Source organism: Actinia tenebrosa, unplaced genomic scaffold (genome assembly GCF_029948245.1).
Source record: "Actinia tenebrosa isolate PJP-AT-01 unplaced genomic scaffold, QUT_ActTen_1.0 PGA_scaffold2__45_contigs__length_23673736, whole genome shotgun sequence".
Lineage (NCBI taxonomy): Eukaryota > Metazoa > Cnidaria > Anthozoa > Actiniaria > Actiniidae > Actinia > Actinia tenebrosa.
The window spans coordinates 14,279,131-14,298,893 of NW_028292579.1; the positions used below are offsets into that span (position 1 = coordinate 14,279,131).

General features: G+C 41.6%; 2 protein-coding genes across 3 annotated transcripts; one reads left to right on the forward strand and one right to left on the reverse strand.

Moving 5' to 3' along the window:
• Positions 1 to 15,413: 15,413 nt before the first annotated feature.
• On the forward strand, positions 15,414 to 17,216 carry LOC116286787 (uncharacterized). Its single transcript, XM_031693365.2, has 2 exons — positions 15,414 to 15,638; positions 15,940 to 17,216. The coding sequence occupies exons 1-2, from the start codon at positions 15,465 to 15,467 to the stop codon at positions 17,011 to 17,013; spliced, it is 1,248 nt and encodes a 415-aa protein (XP_031549225.1). The 5' UTR covers positions 15,414 to 15,464; the 3' UTR covers positions 17,014 to 17,216.
• A 191-nt stretch (positions 17,217 to 17,407) lies between these two features.
• Positions 17,408 to 18,984, reverse strand: LOC116286789 (uncharacterized). 2 transcript variants are annotated; one of them, XM_089034580.1, is made up of 2 exons: positions 18,863 to 18,984; positions 17,408 to 18,656 (listed from the first exon to the last, which is right to left on the reverse strand). In XM_089034580.1, the coding sequence occupies exons 1-2, from the start codon at positions 18,982 to 18,984 to the stop codon at positions 17,408 to 17,410; spliced, it is 1,371 nt and encodes a 456-aa protein (XP_088890706.1). The 2 variants fall into 2 exon arrangements, with proteins under 2 accessions (XP_088890706.1, XP_031549228.1); XM_031693368.1 differs by having other exon boundaries at positions 17,408 to 18,659.
• Positions 18,985 to 19,763: the final 779 nt, after the last annotated feature.

Consider the following 19,763-nt stretch of genomic DNA (forward strand, 5'->3'; position numbering starts at 1 on the left):
AAATACGTGATTCTCGAATACTTGAAATGGCATGGGAAATCATTGAGAATACGAGATATAAACCCGGGGAATCGGAAAATACAAGATACGTGATTCTCGAATGCTTGAAATGGCATGGAAAATCATTGAGAATACGAATTATAAACCCGGGGAATCGGAAAATATAAAATACGTGATTCTCGAATACTTGGAATGGCATGGGGATTCATTGAGAATACGAGATATAAACCCGGGGAATCGGAAAATACAAGATACGTGATTCTCAAATACTTAGAATGGCATGGAAAATCAAGGAGAATACGAAGTCGATACTAGACGTATCAGCTTCGTACCGGGACCCCTGATATTCCATGACAGGGAAAAACAGTCCGAATACGGGAGTATACGAAATCGCATATTCCATTACACTTTAGATATCCGATTACCGGATACTTGCGTATACTTACGTATTCTTCAAATATACGAGTTCGTATACGAGAATATCAAGACTCGTATACCCAGCTTTTCACAGAGTGAAAGTTAGGAAGAAATACGTCAGAGCCCGCAGTACGCTGCATAAAATTGCGATAACTTCAGGATCCAAATCTGTTGTGTTAACGGGCTCTGGCGTTACTACTTCGCTTACTGGACCGGGAATAATTGTTGGAGTTCCCTTGGCCGGCATTGGGGCAGCCTGTGGTATTATTTCAGCCGTTGCTACGGGCATTATGAAACAGTTGTCAAGCAAAATATCCAAGCATGACACGACAATAGCTCTGTCAAGGGCTAAAGTAAATACAATTACCGATCTTGTCTCAAAGGCTTTGCGTGACAGAAAGATAGACGACGTAGAATTCTCGCTTATTCTGGCCGAAGAGGAAAAGTACGAGAAATTAAAGTCGGACATAAGGAACAAAAAAACAGTCGTAAAAGATCTTTCCGAGGAATCTCGCAAAAAGATCTACCAAGAAGCGAAAGAAGAGCTTCAAAGAAAACTCGCTCAGTAAACATCTGCTTTGAAAAGAGCGTGACAGGATTCTATTTACATATCGAACGTCAGTCTAGAAATTATGCAGATTAAATATAATAATTTTCACATACGTAAGCGTCCTGTGTGTCTGGCGTTCGCTTGTGATCGTAGACTTTGGATCTGGGGAGGCCCATAGTCCCGAGTTCAAGCCTCGCTGCAGACACATTTGGACCGGTTGCTGTGAGTGGAAAAAAAAGCCTCCCCCACTTACAGCAACCGTAAAAAAAAGATAAAAAATGCAATTCAAGAAAAATATATGTGTGTACTAGAGGGCCTCTGGCGCGGGATGAAATAAGCCTCGTAAGCCCAAAATGTAAAAAACCCCACTGGGGATAGCTTGGCGTTCTGCGCGATGCATTCCCCAGTGGGGTTTCTGGCAACGCCAGTTTTGCATTTTTATCTTCTCGGAATCCATCCTAACAGTGGGTGGTTGGGGTCTATTTTGTAAAATATTTCATAAATTACGTCAGGGTAATAAGGAATATCCTTATCCAACCGACAAAACATCCACTCGGCTTTTGTCATATCAGAAACCTCGGGAATAGACTTACCGGTAATTTCAGACAAAAGATAGGGAATAGCTTTGTAATATTTTCCTAGCTTTAATTTTTTCAACGTTTTCCGTAGACTTTGCGGGGTTTGCTCTTCTAAGTGGTCTATGATTTTCTTCTTTACTTCGTTGTCTAAATATACCGGTCGATAACCTTGGATATGACTCATCCAGTGCCTAAAGTATTTTATTCTCTTACAAGGTGTTTTCTTACGACCTCCATTGGCGTAATACTGCCCTCTGGTGGCATTTGGTACGGCATTACGAATATTCTTACCACACTCGTAACACTGTGCTGACGTGTCGTCTTCTATTTGCATTTTTTTACCACAACAAACTAACTTCCTTGGTGGCGGGGTAACAAACTTAGGTTTCAAACACTTTACACAGAAGTCATAAACGAACTCTTTACATTCATGCATTGTATGTAAGACAAATATTTTAACTTAGTAATGTGGGGCACCAGTAAAACCCGTAGAGAGCTTTTCGAATCGAATTACGCAGGTAATACCCAGAACGACCTTACGGGTAATACCCGCGGCCGACGCACGTACATGAGCGCGGGGAATACCCATGTAATTCCGGGGGGTGGCCGCGAGTCCCCCTTACTGCTGCTTAAGTAATATTATTTTTTATATTATTTTTTACTTATATTATCATTTATATTATTTATATATTATATATATAGTTAAGTTATACAGTATTATTGTTTTTATTATTAATAAAAACACCTTCAACTGTACACTGTAATAGAATTGTTCTTACCTTGTAAATAAGAACCAGTTAAGAACCACCTAACCCTAATTTCTCACTAAACACCAATTAAACAAGAACCACTTTAGCATTAACTCAGAAAATAGTGGTTCTTATGTGCGGGTTTTTACTGTATATGAGGGAAAACTTTGGAAGGATTTTCAAGATGTAGATGGTGAGCCTTTCCTTTCCATTCCTAACAACTTTGGTTTGATGCTTAATGTTGATTGGTTCCAACCTACAAAGCACGGGCTACATAGAATTGGGGTTATCTATTTTGTGGTAATGAATCTTCCACGGGAACAGCGGTTTAAGCCAGAAAACATGATCATTGCAGGAGTTTTCCCTGGGCCGAATGAGCCCAAACTTCACATAAACACTTTTCTGCAGCCACCGATAAACGACTTAATCGATCTTTGGGATGGAGTATGCATTAATTGAAATTAAAGGCAACATCCGCAAGTGTTTTGGTTGTGGGCAGCTCCTGAGAGATGGTCCTCCTGACTGTGTTGCCGATCAGCTCGACTCTGAATACACTATAAGACGTAATGAACAAGACTATTATCTTTCAACTAAACATGAAACTACTGACTTTCTTGCCTCTAGGCTTTAAAATTCATAACAAATATTCAGTAGCCTCCAGGCCTTAAGAAAGCGATAAATATTCTTTGTCAGTGGTAGCTCCAGGAATTTTCAAAGGGGGAGGGGAGCCATTCAAATGTAACAGGCTGTATAATGTGTAAATCGTGAGACAATTACATTTTGAATTTGAAAAGTGGTCCAGTCCACCCCTTGGAGCCCTCTGGATCCTCCACTGAATATAATTATTTAGATAAGCCTTAAATATTGCTGTACAGCTATTTAAACCTTTACTTGAAAAAAGATTGTGCGATAGGAATATCCTATCTAGAGCTGTTGTATTCTAACTAATTTCCATCTGTAATGCATCAAATAAAAGAATAATATTTATTATAGATTCTACTTTGGTGCTAAGCTGCAAGTCCAATAATACAACAAATGGTTCCTGAGATGTAATATGAATGCTATTGTGTTATATTACATTAATAACATAGTTCTTTACCCTGTGTACAGAGGTACCAGTAGCCACCATTGTTGTCCACAATTGTGGATGAATACATTCTAACCTATTTTTAGCCTGTTTCAAAAGTGTTTACTCCAACAGATGTTTGTTTGCTTTCAGTCCTTTCAGTCACAAAATGTTAAAATCCTTTAATTCAATTACTGTGAATATCAATAGCTCACTTTTTCACATTTACAAGAATTAATTCTCAACTACATAGTCATGGGTGCCAGTAGCCAGAGTACTGTCTGGTTCTGTTAATTATTATTTCTCAGCTAACAATAAATCGACCTCCGTCCACAGGGTAATGCAGCTATTTTGTTTGTTAAGATTTTGATGCATGTTGGTAGTTATCATAAGAGTTACATAATGGTCAAATGACTTCAAATAAGTTAAATGGAATAAGTGTGAAGTGCACTTAGTGTTAATTATCTCTACCATTCTTTTGTATTTTATGATTTGTTTTTAATCATTTGACATTATGTGGTCCAGATGGTAGTCCAGATTCAGGTCCAGAAAGAGGGTCCAAAAGGTAGGGTCAATGGTTTGTCGACACCCCTCCTATTATTGTGTACCATACAGGTATTTTGCTTAGACCCTTCCAAACTACAGCATTCATGCTGCATGCATGCAGTGTTTGGAAGGGAAGAAGTGAGACCGAAGAACTTTAAACGCTTTGTGAAAATATTCCTTAATGACTTTACTTTATGTTAACTCTTTATTTTTAAGTTAAAGTTATTAAAGTCAACATTACTAGATTTTTCTTGTCAGATAATAAATCATCAAAAAATACACTAAGTGCTTGCTTCCAAACCTATTTATTTAATAAATAACTTTTAAGCTTACCTATTTTCATCATAGAAGTCAGTTAAAAACAGGTCGATCATTAAACCGTTTCAGCCTTTTATAAATAGAATCATCAACATTATCAATATTAACATGCTAAAAGTGGGTTTTGGGAATATACTACATGTATGACTTAATATGAATTCATCTATTTTGCATAAAGTGTAAGACCACTAGAAGGAAGGTTACAATGCTGCCATGAAATCAGAACAACCATAAGATAAAAGTTTATTGATTATCAATAATTTACACACTTATAATATAATAACACACTAATTCTTTTTATATGTTTTAACAATATTTCAGTTAAAGCAAAGAGGACTTGTTTTCCTTTATTTAATCACTCATTAATAGCATTTTACCTTTAGGCCTAAGACTAGTTAAAGCTCTCTGCTTTTTTTGGTTAGTGTTTTGTTGTTTTGTAATAGGATTAAACCTTTTTGAGTAAAGATTCTACTTTTCTTGGCCTATTGTAGACTGAAATTATACTATATGCAAACGAAACTGACTAAATAAGGTCTGAAACTCTGTTTTCCTCTTTTCATTCAAGATGATAACATAATTCTGATAAGAATATGATTCTGGCTTCTGTATTTAATCAAATCAGATACTGTAAATTATTTAAAGTGCTACTACGACGAAAATCGCTCGAACTTGGATTCAGCTGAAACTTCCTGAGAATACTCTTTAAAGGTCCAATAATCACTGTATGAAGTGTTTTCTCGATATTCAGGACGAAAGTATGATATTTTTACGATAATTTTTTGGAGTCTGTGACGTCATACACTCAACATCGAACATCGCTCCATACATTGCTTTGTAGTTTATGATCAAATATCAGTAGTAAAGAGAGAAAGAAATACCCAAACACCCCAAAATATAAATTATGGTCACAAGTAATGTGAAATAAGCACATTAGCCACCCTTTGGGCTTCATAGGAATAAAATAAATTAAGGATTTATATACAAAGAAATATATGTAGCAATGTTTGATGTTGAGTGTATGACGTCACAGACTCCAACAATAATCGTAAAAATATCATACTTTCGTACTGAATATCGAGAAAACACTTCATACAGTGATTATTGGACCTTTAAAGAGTATTCTCAGGAAGTTTCAGCTGAATCCAAGTTCGAGCGATTTTCGTCGTAGTAGCACTTTAACAAAAGAGCTACCAATATAATATTATGAGAGCTGTTTCAATAAATTTAACCTGGAGCTGAAGATAAAGATTGACCTAGAGTCAGGCATTGATATTTAATAATTCTTCAAATAAGTACAACAGTGTGTCTAAGGCAAAACCATACTACTAACAACCATCTCATCCACTGAATTTGTGTATAAAAACAATGAAATTCTAAAATTAAAATATGGGGTATACTTATTAAGCAATGTGAAGGATAAATATCTGCAGCTACCATAAACATGATGGATTAGGATCTCAGAATTGCATAACCAAGGTCAAAAAAATTCCTTAAAGGCCTTCATCTCTACAGTCCTTGAATACATTTATACATTTTTGTAAGATTGATAGATGGAAAATCTATTTTATTTGGTCCTTAACTTTTAAAAAATAAAATAAATAAAGAATTAAAAAAACACAATGCATATGGCAAACTCTTTCTACTGTCTGTCACAAAACATGATTTAATACAAAAATAATGAAAGCTAAAGACTTTTCTATTTTTAATGTATAAGAAGAGTGCTTCGATCTAAAGGAGTACATTATTATGGCAGGCTTGGGTTGCAACTCAGAGCCTTGACAAGTGCAAAAGAAACTTGTATTCAGCCCGTGGGGTCTGAGGTGAGTGTCACCTTTTCTTGCCTCCGATATAAGGACGAGGTCCTTTGTCGGGGGCTTACTTGTGAAGGGGTCCTCTTTTCCCTGAGGGAGGCTGATGTGAATTGGACTTTTGACCAAATCCATCGCCTCCCGTATGAGGTACCTGACAACGACCTTGTTTCCCTCCTGAGCCACTATGGTAGGGTGGTGGAGGTAAAGAGGGTCGTTGATAACAAGGTCTTTGGGTGCGAGACTGGTTCTCACACTGCAAAAATTGAGCTGCGGGAGCCCCTCCCTCATCTCGGGGTTTCTGGTTTTCCACTTTCTACCATGGGCAGCCTACCTTTTGCTATAGCTGTCGACAACATGGGCATGTGGTTCGGGATTGCCCTAGGGCAGGGGAGTGCTGGAGGTGTGGAGTCACCGGTCATCTTGCTCGGGATTGCCCCACTAAGTTCCCCCATGACAGCAGTGAGGATTCGTCATCGTCCTCTGGGTCTGGTGAGGAAAAGGCTTTGTCCTCCCCTCCACTATCTAAAAGAAATAGTGCCAATGGCCCTGGGACACCGTCGAGGGGTGGTGCGAGTAGAGAGGCTACCCCTCCCCTCCCGAGGAGAGTAGTATCATCTCCAATGTTGGAAGATGCCTTGTCTGTCGCCCACTTCCCTGAGGAGGGCTCAGGCATGGCTATTTCTCAAGAGGAGGAGCTGCATTGTGGCATGGTCTCCCAGACGGGGCCACTTTTCAGTTCTCGCGTGTCCTCTCCACAACACGATCATGGGCAGGAGAGGCCTTGTTATACAGGGTGTCCGTCGAACCCCAGCGGGTCCCCCTCTTATTCTCCTCGACAGAGTGGGAGTCCTGTGTCAACTGACTTTACGGTGGGGGATGCTACTTTGGAGAACATCCCATTGCCCCTTTCTCCCTCTCCCTCGTTCAGTGTGGGTGATTCTACCCTTGGGGAGATTAGTACTCCCATTCCATCTGGGTCCTTGGCTCCCAAGGTCAGTGATTCCCAGCTTGCGGCGCTTTCCCTGGGCTGTGTTGTCCAGGTTGTCAACAGCTTGGAGGACCTGGTAGTTGGTCGAGAGGTTGATTCCTCGGGGTCTTTGGGGCCTGCGGGGGACTGTTCGCAGCCACTTTTTGACACCCCCTTAATCCAGTCCAGTCAATCGCAGTCTCTTGAGGCCCGTCCTGGTGTGCACAAGATGCCTGTGATTGCGGTAGACCGACCGTGTCGGTCATCTGCATCTGGACTGCGTCGACACCATAAGGGTGACACTCCCTCACCCCCGTTCTCACCACCTCCAGCTGGGAATAAGACTTACCGGGACCGTTCCCCGTAAAGCCTGGTACTCGCGCTCCATCAACAATTTTCGATGGCAGTTTCCATCATGAGTCTTAACATCTGTGGCCTACGTCAAGATGTTAGGAGAGATGCTTTCAGACAGTGGTTATCACACCATCACCCGGACATTGTCTGTTTACAGGAGACTCATGCAGTCTCTGTAGACAAAATGTCCAACTGGTTTCGTTCCACCGGCTATGAATGTGCCTCATCCCCTGGAACAAATCGTTCTCGTGGGGTGCCCATTCTTTACCGCTCTTCTCTCCAAGTCACTCGGCTTTGGAGTGATGATGTTGGTTGGTGGGTTCAAGCAGAGTTCTCTTGTCAGGTCACGGTGTTTAGGGTCGTCTCTCTGTACGCCCCAAACCGTAATCCTGACAGAGATTTATTTTTCATCCAGGTACAAGACGCAGTCGACCTGGGTATTCCTGTGATACTCGCGGGCGACTTTAATTCTGTATTGGACCGTCGTGTTGATCGCAAGGGATCAGCCCCCCTCAGCACGTACTCTGAGAGTTCGGGAGCAATCCTGGACTTGATGAATGATGCTGACTGTCATGATGCGTGAAGACACCATCCTCGTGACAGTGGTTAAACGTGGACGAAACCAGATGGGTCTATCTCCTCCCGAATTGATCTGATCCTCTTCCGAAACAGTGGGCCCACGAGATGGGTGGGGCGAACATCGTGCCCTGCCCGTACTCTGATCATTCTGCCATCACTCTGAGCTTCCATGTCCCGGATACCATCGCACCGGGACCTTCGTTTTGGAAGCTCAACACATCCATCCTGGATGAGCGCGAGTAACAGGACCTCATTGAAGCCTTGTGGGGGCAATGGCAAACTCGTCACCACGAGTACCCTTCCCTTCAAACGTGGTGGGATCTGGGCAAGATCAAGATCAGGGACGCCACTATTACTTACCGTAAGGCACGTGCTTGTAAAAGGCGCTCTGAACGTCAATCCTTTTTGGATGAGCTGGCCTCTCCGGTCCCAATTCGATCTGGGTCGGACTTCTGTCCTCTCTCGCATGAAACAGTTGGAGAGTGAACTTCGCCCATTTGACCTGGATGCAGCTCGCGCTGCCCAGGTCAATGCGCGCGCGCGTTGATTGGAAGATGACGAGTCCTCGTCCTCTTACTTTCTCCGTCTTGAGAAGAGTAGGGGGCGTAGACAGCACATTTCTGCTGTCCGCAAACCTGATGGACAAGTCTTTCGCGACATGTTTGACATCTTGGCGACCTGGAAAGATTTCTACCGAGATCTCTTTACAGCGTCGCCTGTAGATGTCCTTTGAATATGAAGAATTGGCGCCCCATAACGCTCCTTAATGTCGACTATAAGATTGCGACCAGATGTATCGCTGGTCGCCTTCTTAAGGTCATAGGTAGCGTTGTGGCGGAAGATCAAACGTGTGGCATTCCCGGCCGTTTCATTGGGAATAATGTTTCTCTTTTGAGAGACATTATTCCCTAAGCAACAATTGGAGATATACCCTTGGGTATTCTCTCTCTGGACCAAGAAAAGGCTTTCGACCGGGTCGACTGGTCCTTTATGCACCGTAAGCTCTCTGCTACGGGTTTGGGCCCCTCATTCCTTGGGTGGGTACGGGTTTTTTATTCTGGTGTTTCTAGGGCAGTGATTGCCAATGGTTACATCTCTGATTTCTTTGACCTCTCTCGAGGGGTCCGCCAGGGATGTCCATTGTGCGCTATCCTTTATGTTCTGACATCTGAGGTGCTTGCCTGTAACATTCGATCTTGTACCAGGATTAAGGGGGTCCCCTTACCGTCGGATCCTAACCGACAAGCAGTGATTTCACAGTATGCGAATGACACGACGATTGTCTGTGCTTCTGATGATGCTGTGCTCGCCTGTTTTGAGATCTATGGGCTGTACGAAAAGGCGTCAGGTGCGCGGATCAATGCTGCTAAGTCCAAGGGCTTGTGGCTTGGTCCATGGCGTCATCGTACTGATCCCCCTGTCCAGCTTCGCTTGTCTTCTGACTTCCTTCCTACTTTGGGTACTTTTCTTGGTCCAGAGAATTTAGAATAACAGAACTTCCGTCCCAGAATCGAGTCCTTGACTAATGTCCTGGACTCGTGGCGTCAACGACAGCTCTCTTTCCGTGCAAAGAGCCTGGTCGTTAATGCCCTTGCTTTGTCGGGTCTGTGGTACACTGTTTCTGTGCTCCCTGTGCCAGAATGGGTTTCCGTTGAGGTTGTCCGGGCAATCCATTCGTTCTTGTGGTCCAACAAGAAGGAATTGATTGCATGCGCTACGGTCTGTCAACCTACCACGGAGGGAGGAATCGGGTTCCCTTGCTTTAGGTATAGGGTTCTCGCATTCCATGGACAATGGGTCAGAAGATTCTTCGACTCCACGTCCCGAAGTGGAAAGCCTTCTTTCGATATTTCATGGGTGAGTTGCCTAGGGATTTCCTTCGAAATCCCTATCGACCACGAAATACCTCATTGCCACCCTTTTACCGGGACGTCGTGGAAGCTTGGAATGCCCTCGATGGAGGGATCGTTGCTGGTCGAAACGATATCTTTTTCAACCGGTCAGTCAGCCCGTCCTCTGTGGCGACGCTGACTGTGAAAGGTGCTTACGAGTTGCTGGCGAAAAAGAATAGCCGCCCTCCGCATTGCGTCGTGAAGTTCACGCCCGTCTACCCTGACGTAGTGTGGCCTGATGCCTGGCAACAGGTCCACTGCTGCGCGATCGACAGGCAGGTCACTGACCTCGCTTGGAAGATTGCGCACGGGGTCCTCTATACTACGGCACCTCTTTCCAGCTTTGGTTGGAATCACGTGGATCCAACATGTTTCTGCGGTCATCCTTGTGAGGACATTCCTCACCTTTCCTTTGGTTGTCCCTTTACCCAGAGTGCGCTTGGTTGGGTGTCCTCAGTGATTCATCGTGGCTTGCCCGATGCTCCTGACCTGACCGAGCGCCGTGTCTTGTATAGGTTTACCCAACAAGAACGTGTCCCGCCCATTTACACCTACATGGTGCATGTGGCCAAACACACCATCTGGCTACAACGAAACGACTTCCGTTTCCGTGGCCTACGACCTTGTTCGGCTACTGCCATTGCCTCCATACAAGGCCGCCTCCGCTTCATTCTTTCCATTGCGTTCAAACGTTGCAAGTCCGGCTCGGGCCGGCGCAAATTTGAACGCAAATGAGGAGCTGGCGGTTCTGTTGGTCGCCTGATGAACCGTTCTTTTGTTGTGACTGTTTAATTTTGTTCTTTTTGAGTTAAAGGAATACCCAATGAGCCTGGTGCCCACTGGCGACGCTGCGCATTGAATGTATTCTTTCTGTTTGAGTTGCGACGCCATGCAGTTTGGAACACTCGTTGTAGTAGTTCTGACGGTGGTGTCATGACATGCTGATGAGTCCTGCCCAGCATGAGTTGTGGGTGCAATCGGTTTTGTGCACCATGGAATGCCAGTTGTCTCCACTATGAGTCATGCTGGTTGTATTTTGTGTCAATGTGATGCCGTCTTGTTGGTTTGGAGGTGGGGCTCACGACCCCAGCATAGTTGGCGTACCAGTAGTACCCTCCAGTATTAACGCTTCAGAAATCCCTTTCTGTACGCGTGTAAAAAACAAAAAAACTTACCTGACGCGGGAGGTTCATTGTGATCATGAAGACCTAGCTCTTTTTTTACAGTATTTTGAACCCCCGTGCCTGTCCCGATTGCAATTCTATATTATAAGATTATATCTATTCAAAATGGCGAGTTATAGTGCCATCGCATCTTCTGGTCTCAACCCAAGAAACAGCGAGATGAGTAAACTGAAACGGAGAACAACAGTACGCTTCAATTTTAGCGGTCATGCCTGATAAGGCACAGTTTATCGAGGCATTATGCCACAACATCTCTAAAGATGCTGTGAAATGCATCCAGACCATGCCTGGAAATAATGTGGACAATACTCTGCGTAACGAATCGATCGTCGTGTCCCTTCTGCACGAAGGCATTAAGCTCAATGGGTCCAAAATCAAGCCGCGTCCACTTGGATATAGAACAACTTACGTGTATGTCCACTACCTACCAACGGAGATGGCTTCTGAAGTCGTAGCGAACGCCATGGCAGAGTATGGATGGATCATTGAAGTGAAACGGCAACTGTATGATGGAACCAACATCGAGACTGGCTCGCGCATTGTAGCTATGGAAGTCGCCAATGCCATTCCATCGTTCTTGAATATTGGGACTTTCAGAGCTAGAGTCTCGCATAAGGGCCAGATCCAAACCTGTGGGTTCTGCGGTGGGTTTTCCCACTACAGCAGAGAATGCCCTAAGAGGAAGACCATTCCAACACGCGAGAATGAGCAAGAAACTCAAGAAGCCAAGGCTAAAGATGAGAAAGATGACGACAACAACGAGGATTCAGAACCCGATTCCGAAGGAAATCCGTCAGACTCGGAGTCGAAGTCTGACTATGAAAACGAGAACCAAAAGGAAAACGAGAACCGAAAGGAAAACGAAGAAGAAAACACAGAAAAAACAGAAGAAACCGCTCAAGAACAAGAACAGCAACAATCAAATGTAACACCGGTAACTGATACAGCAACAGCGAATAAAGAGCAGTCAATGGACATTACCACAACCAGGGCGGTTAAGCGAACTCTATCGCCTTCTTCGCCGTCAAAAACGAAAGTGGTGCTCAAAAAAGATAGAAAAAGCTCAAAGTAAGCCAATATTTATCATTCTTTAATTTAAACTAAATAATTCTAGCAATCTGCGCGTCGCGAACATAAATGTTCGCGGTTTGCGAGACCCAATCAAGCGCCACGCGATTTTTGATTCACTGAATAATTTAACTGGAGACATTTTATTTACAAGAAACGTATGGGACTGATTTAGATATTGATTCGTGGGGAAGGGAGTGGGGAGGGAAGCATAATTTTAGTATGTTCTCTAAAAGGGAAGCGGGAGTAGCTATACTATTTCGCCGCTCTCTTGACATTGAGATAAAGCAAACAAAGTCCGACAAGGACGGCAGAGTTATTCAAGTTCAAGCAGTATTCATGGATCAGCTCTTGAAGCTGGTCAATGTTTATGCCCCCTCTGAAGGGTCGAACGTTGATCGAAGACGTGTGTTTCTTGATTCACTATCTGACTATGTGGATACTGGTGATGATTCCTGCGTAAATATAATAGGCGGTGATTTCAACTGCATCACTGATGTCTCTCTTGATACTGATTATGTAAGAAATTTTTCCGATTCAACAAACAAACAATTGCGTGACATAACAAAGTCACTAGGATTATCAGACATTTATAGAATTTTTCATCCAGATTCAAAAGGCTTTACTTTACTTTCCTCGAACGGATCGAAAAGCCGAATTGATCGATTCTATTTAGACACCACTAAACAGAATCATGTTCTCGCCGGCGGCATCCAGCCATTTCCAATGGCACCGGATCACAACATGATAAACGTGACCCTGTCATTTGGAAACGTGCCTCGCGGTCGGGGTTCGTGGAAATTAAACACTTCACTGTTAATTGAACAAGCCTTTAATGACAAAATCAGAATCTTCTGGAGCGATTGGAGAACTAAAAAGACGGATTTTCCATCCCTCCTGGATTGGTGGGATTCGGGAAAATCCAAGCTCCGAAACATGTATTTCGCATTCACGTGCTCGCTCTAGAGCAAACAAACAGCACAAGCGCCTCTTACAAAAACAATTACGAAATACACTAAGGAAACTTGAGAGAAGAAATAGCAACGGGGACGTAAAACGCTTTCAAGATTTGAAGGCTAAACTACGAGACATTGACATGACTGAAACTCGAGGCAAAATGATTCGTATTTCGCAAACCTCGAAAAATCTAGAGGAAATCAAACCCTCATAAGAGCCATCAAGAAACAGGATGGAACTGTCACAGATAACATTTACCAGATACTTGACGAACATGTACATTTTTACAAGAATTTATACTCGGCCGAACCGACTGATCACAAAAGACGAAATTCTGAATTTTTTTAGAACACACACTCACTGAAAATGCGAAAAACATATGCGAGGGTAAATTACCCCCATCAGAATGTACTAAAGCAGTAAAGGCATTCGCAAAGAATAAATCCCCTGGTACGGATGGCTTTCCTGCCGAGTTTTACCAACATTTCTGGGATATATTAGGTTCTGATCTTGTAGAGATGGCTAATGCTTGTTACGAAACGAGTTCACTCGCACCGTCTCAGCGTATAGCTCTTATCTCAACACTTTTCAAGAAGGGAGACAGGCTTCACATCGCCAATTGGCGACCGATTAGCCTGTGTAACCTAGATTATAAGGTTATCACCAAGGTTCTAAGTCTACGGCTAGTAGAGGTCCTTGGTGAAATAATCAATGTAGATCAAAGTTGTTGCATTAAAGGTAGAAATATCGGCCACAATCTGTTGTTGATAATGGACTTAATACAGTACTCCAACGACGAAAATATCCCGGCGATATTCCTGTCAATCGACCAAATGAAGGCCTTGGATAGGGTTGATTGGAGCTACTTATCTAAATGTTTAGAAGCCTTTGGCATCGGCCCGTCCTTTATTCATTGGATTCGAACCATCTACACCGATATTTCAAGCTGTGTTAAAGTGAATGGTTTTATTTCTGCACCCTTTTCTCTCACCCGCAGTGTGAGACAGGGTCGTAGTTTAGTGCTTTATTATATGTTTTGATCGCTGAGACATTTGCTTGTTTGGTTCGCAACGATCCGAACATTCGCGGTATCTCATTACCGAAAGCAAACACGAGTAGTGTTATCTCGCAATGTGGAGATGACACAACTCCAACGCTTTCAGATATGGCATCCGTAAAACAATGCTTTAATCTCTTGGATGTTTTTGAAAGCGCTTCCGGCGCTCGCATAAACTTATCAAAATACGAAGGTCTGTTAAGCGGCTCATTGCGAAATCAAATCGCTCCTGACTCTGAAGTTCCTATTAATGCCTATTAGTAACTTGGACTTCAGATAAAATCAAGGTACTCGGCCTGTGGGTCGGAAATTCCGACACAGACCGAGAAAATTGGTCTAATAAAGTAGACAAATTTTGTAAGACGTTCCAGACCTGGAAAATTTAAAGAGAGATTTAAAGTGTCTATCACCCTTCTGACAATATTTACAGTATTAATTCTACATGGGGTAAGATGTCGAATAACCTGAAAAAACATTTATAGTTTGAGTGCAGCTTCTTGAAGTTATGAAGATTTTTTCATGCCATATGCTAATGCAGGTGACGTATGAGGAGGCATTTATGGTTATTTGTTGTTCCTTGTATTTCGAAACACCGGCTTCTATGTGAAAAATAGCTTGCAATAATTTCTATAAGAGCAATGGGCAAAACAATGACATATTTTAAATTTAATTTATCTGTGCCAGTAATGTTTTGTATATTAAATGATTACTCCTCATACGTCACAACATTAGCATATGGCATAGAAAAACCTTTATAACTTCAAGGAGCCGCACTCAAACTGAAATTTTTTAGGGCTTTTCCACATCTTACCCCACGGAGAATCAATACTGTGAATATTGTCAGAAGGGTGATAGGCACTTTAAGCTTGCGCGGCAAAGTCCGTGTGATTAATCAGCTTGCCGCATCTTCTTCGTGGTACATTGCTTCAGATCTTGTCATGCCTTTGTGGGTTGTGAAAGCCCTAGAATCTGCCTTATGGCAATTTTTCTGGGGCTCTCACAACTTTCCAGTTAAGAAAAATAATTGTCGGCTTCCTGTCAACTTCGGCGGACAGGGAGTTATTGACTTTGTTAAAAAAAGTCAAGCGCTTAAACTAAAATGGATTAAATTACTACTGTCCGACGACTTGCTAATTAAATGGAGACACTTGGCTTTTCATTTCCTTGGCAAATACGTCGGCACGAATCTGGGTGCTCGAATGTTTGATCTCAATCTATTTCCACATAGATTTCAGGACGATGCTTCCATTTTATAAGGAACTTTTAATCAGCTGGATTGTATTGGGCGCGAAACCACGTCAAGAATAGAGTACTCAAGCCGTGACGTCACGTTGCTTAGGCGACGGATTTTTGCGTTCTAAACAAACCAAGATGGCGTCTCTCTCGATCGCATCGTTAAGTTCCTTCTTCGTAGAAGAGCAGAAATCTATATCAAGAGGTGAAAATCATTACCAATCTGCACATGTAGAAAGTTTTAGTTATGATCAGGGTGTTTTAAGAGGTGAAGTCAAAGCAAGCATGAAGAACAAAGTGTATAAAGTCACGGTAAGACTGTCACAATATTTTATGTGTAAAACAACAATTATTATCCGCTTAACTCGGCTTAACTATGAGCATTGGGATTAGCAATCGCCATACCTTTTATGAAAACTTCAAACAATTGATCAACAAAGGGAAATCAGCTTTAAAAACATTTTTTGCTAGAGGAAAATCGGCTGTTTATCAGACTTCATGTGTTTTCAATTGACAGTATCGATCGTCACGATAGTCATTGAAACCACTTATGCTTAATAATTTCGTAATGTTATACCCTTTTGATCTTTTTCCACTTTTATAATAATTCCAGATCTATCTCGACGAGAATAATAAGATCAGATCCTCGCAGTGTGAATGCCCAAGAGGAGAATACAAATGTAGTCATGCGGCAGCGCTCTTCATCCATGGCATACACAATCTAAGCCGAACAGATGTCGAATGCTCTTGGAGAAAGAAAAAGACCGACAACACGAGTCCACTGTCAGTCATAGAGATGTTTCCACCTAGTAAAGATTATGTTGCTTTGCGAAGAACACCAACTAAGGAGGATCGAGGATACTTATATTCAGAACTTCGTGGCTATGGCAAATTTACTGGTATTTGCTGGATACTTAGACCTGAGCCTGCCCCACCAAGAATGTTACCCATTCCAACTATTGAGGAAATCATCTATTCCGAAGAATTTCTTGATATCCAAGGGCAGCAGCAACAGATAGCATTTGTACAGGAAAAAGTGCAAGTGTCAGATGAAATAATTAGAGAAATAGCCAGAAGTAGCCAGGGTCAGAGGGACAACCCATTGTGGCACCTGGTACGTAAAGGGCGTCTTACTGCTAGTAACTTTGGGTGTGTTATGAATGCAAAACGGGCAACACCATCCCTCATCAAAAGGCTCTTGGGAGAGTATGATGTCTCAAGAGTGAAGGCTGTTCTTTGGGGAGTCACCAATGAAAGCGAGGCAGTAAAATCGTTTAAAACTTTGACAGGACTTCCTGTTGAGGAAACCGGGGTTTGGCTGGACAAGACTGGGGTACTTGGTGCCTCCCCTGATGGACTGGTGGGCAGAAAGCATGTGCTTGAGGTGAAATGTCCCTACACCCAGAGAAACTGCATGATAGCCGAAGCTGTAACCAATGATAGTTTCTGTTTGAAGACGAATAATGATGGGAAGTATGAGCTGAAGACTGACCATGTTTACTGGCACCAAGTACAGGGGCAGATGTTTTTAACACAGAGAGAATTTTGTTATTTTGTTGTATGGACAACCAAAGAAACTGCCATACTCAATATCAAGAGGGATCCATCATGGTTGAACAATATTGATATTCTTGTAGATTTTTATTTTTTTCACATTTTTCCCAAAATCTTAGAGGGAGAACTTTAGAACTTGAGTGAACACACTAAACCCAATGGAAAAATCTCATTCTAATGCAAAAGAAAAAATGCATGGAATTTTGAGGCTTCTGTTGTGTGTGGGTCTGATATCTATTTCATTGGGTTTATGCCTTCACTCTATAACTACATGTTGTTTATGTAGTTTTTCAGTCCTTGTATTAAGAAATCTATGTATTAGATATCTAAGTTTTTAAAAATGTATGTAAATGTGATCATGACTAAATCATTTAAACTGAAAGAATATTCATTTTTTTGCTATTTTTCGTTCATGTAAATTTTCATAAGTTTCCTATAGTTGAAGTTTATGTAATGTGTAGGATAAGTATAGCTAGAAACATGGTACTTAATTAAAGGTGTTCTTAATAGTTATCAAATTAAATATATTACTCAAATTCAAAGTTTGTGCAGCCTTCCTTAATTAATGGGAACTGAAGGTTTACTAATGCAGCACAGAGTTGAAATAGCTTATCTGAATGACACCTGAGATATGGTGGAACAAATGTTAATATCTTAAAATCCTTGAGCCTGGCATTTGCTCGCTCAACATGAATCCTGCATCTTGCGATTGACTTAGTTACTTTAATTTCACTTTCTGTGAATTTACCATGTTCTAAGAATGGTGGTATATTGACATATATTCCTTTTGGTACTAAATCTTGAATTAAAAAGCCTTTGTCTGTCAGAATTAAGTCACCTGTTTGCATGTGGTTAATTAAGCCTGATTGCTTGACAATTTCCTTATCTGAAATGGACCCAGGGTAACAATTACTAACAAAAGTAATGACTCCATTAGGGGCCACGCCCACTAAAACTTTAAAAGAGTTCATCCCCCTGTAACTTGAATATGTCAAACTTTGCTGACTCATTAAACCTGGGGCTGCACATTCTATGTCTGTGCAGTGAATAACAATTCTGCAACTTATAAATTGTGAAAATGAAGAAGGTGCGCTTAACTTGTTCTTGTCTCTGGATGGAATGGTTGTCATTATGTCTTTAAAGAGTAGCTCATGTAGAACATGGACAAATGTTATGATAATATTAGAAATAGTACTATGACTGCAGGAAAAAAGCTGGGCTAAATGGAGGTTAGTATAGTTTTGACGTAATTTCATAAGTGTCAAGAAAATCTGGTCTTCAAAACTTAGTGAATCAACTTTCCAACCAGAAAAATATGCTATAGAATCCTTAAACCTAGCAGCATAACTAACTACAATATTGAACACTTCCCCTGTTGGTAAGCCTGTCTCCATCCTAATGACTTCTGTACTTAAGTTTGACACAGAGTAGTGTGTGCTCATATAACTAAGATATTGTTGTTTTTCTTCTAAGTCTCTTTTGACCATGTCCAATTCTGCTGCTAATAGCACTTCATTTGTTGATATTTTAGTATCACATGTATCTGATGCACTGTTGTTGTTCTGCTGCTCCTGATATTCCTCCAAAATTTCCTGGATGTTTAATTGGTTTTCTTTTAATGGACTACTTTTCTTCTTTTTATTTCTTGGGGGTCCATCTTGGCAGGGAAATAGCTTGTCTGCATTTCTCTCGAATATTTCAGGACCAAAGCTTTTCTGGCCATTTCTAAAGTGGCAGCTACACACACGTGAATGTGCACCTGGTTGTCTGTCATCTCTCCTATTTGAATTAAAACAAAAAACAAAAAATATTGTAAGTACATGTATAACAAATACTTAGTTAATAAAATCTCGATCAGGAAATGTGTTTATACGATAAACCGTATTGCTATATGGAAAGTAATCCATCGATTCGGTGTTGTGGTCGAGCTAGCATCCTGTAAACAAGTGTTGAGGTAAAAAAAAAAAGGACATGTTTCATACCTGATCAAGCGAATCCATCGCTTATGTTCTTCCAAGTTCTTCTTCTTGCTTGGGAAAGTAAAGAAAGTGCAGGTATGTGATTCTGAGTGATGTTTACAGTCTGGGACGAAGCAGTTAACCATTTTGATTTGGCTTCGAGTGAGCCGCAGAATTCTGCAGTAATATAAACGCTCGAAAAACACAACAAAATGTCGAATTATCCTAATTGTGAGTGAACAATGCCAATTCCTAGAAGTATATCTTTACACTATTTATAGTAAGAAGTTTAAAAAACAGAGTTATTTGCGTAAAACCAAAGAAAAATGACCCATGCACTGTGGCCGTCATACGCCATCTTGGTTTGTTTAGAACGCAAAAATCCGTCGCCGGGACAACGTGACGTCACACTTGAGTACTCTATATGGTTCATGGACGATAGACCAGATTCTTGAAGCGCCATTGTTTGATAATCCTTTGATTAAAGACCTGACCACCGGAAAGTCAATCTATTTTGGTCACTGCATCACAAATGAAATCTTATTCGTAAAAGACGTCAGTTATCAGTTTATTGCCGGCTTTCTTCCGCGGGATGCGATCCAGGAATTGTTTGGAGACCCTCCGAAAGACAACCGCTTGGACAAAGAAATATCTACTGTCCTGCGGAGTCTTCCACTCACGTGGCGGAGACGTATCGAGACAACTCATCCGGGTTTGACTCTCGTGAACCAAGAATATGGGTTCCGAGATGCACAATCTCCGATTTTCAAGACCTTACTAAAACAGACAAATAGATTTTTTTATACTACCATAATGAAAATGAATAATGTGTCTCCACTCATGCAATGGAATAATATTGATATAAGGAATTTTTATAAACAACTTTATGTCAACACAGTTGACAACAAGATCGCTGACCTGAACT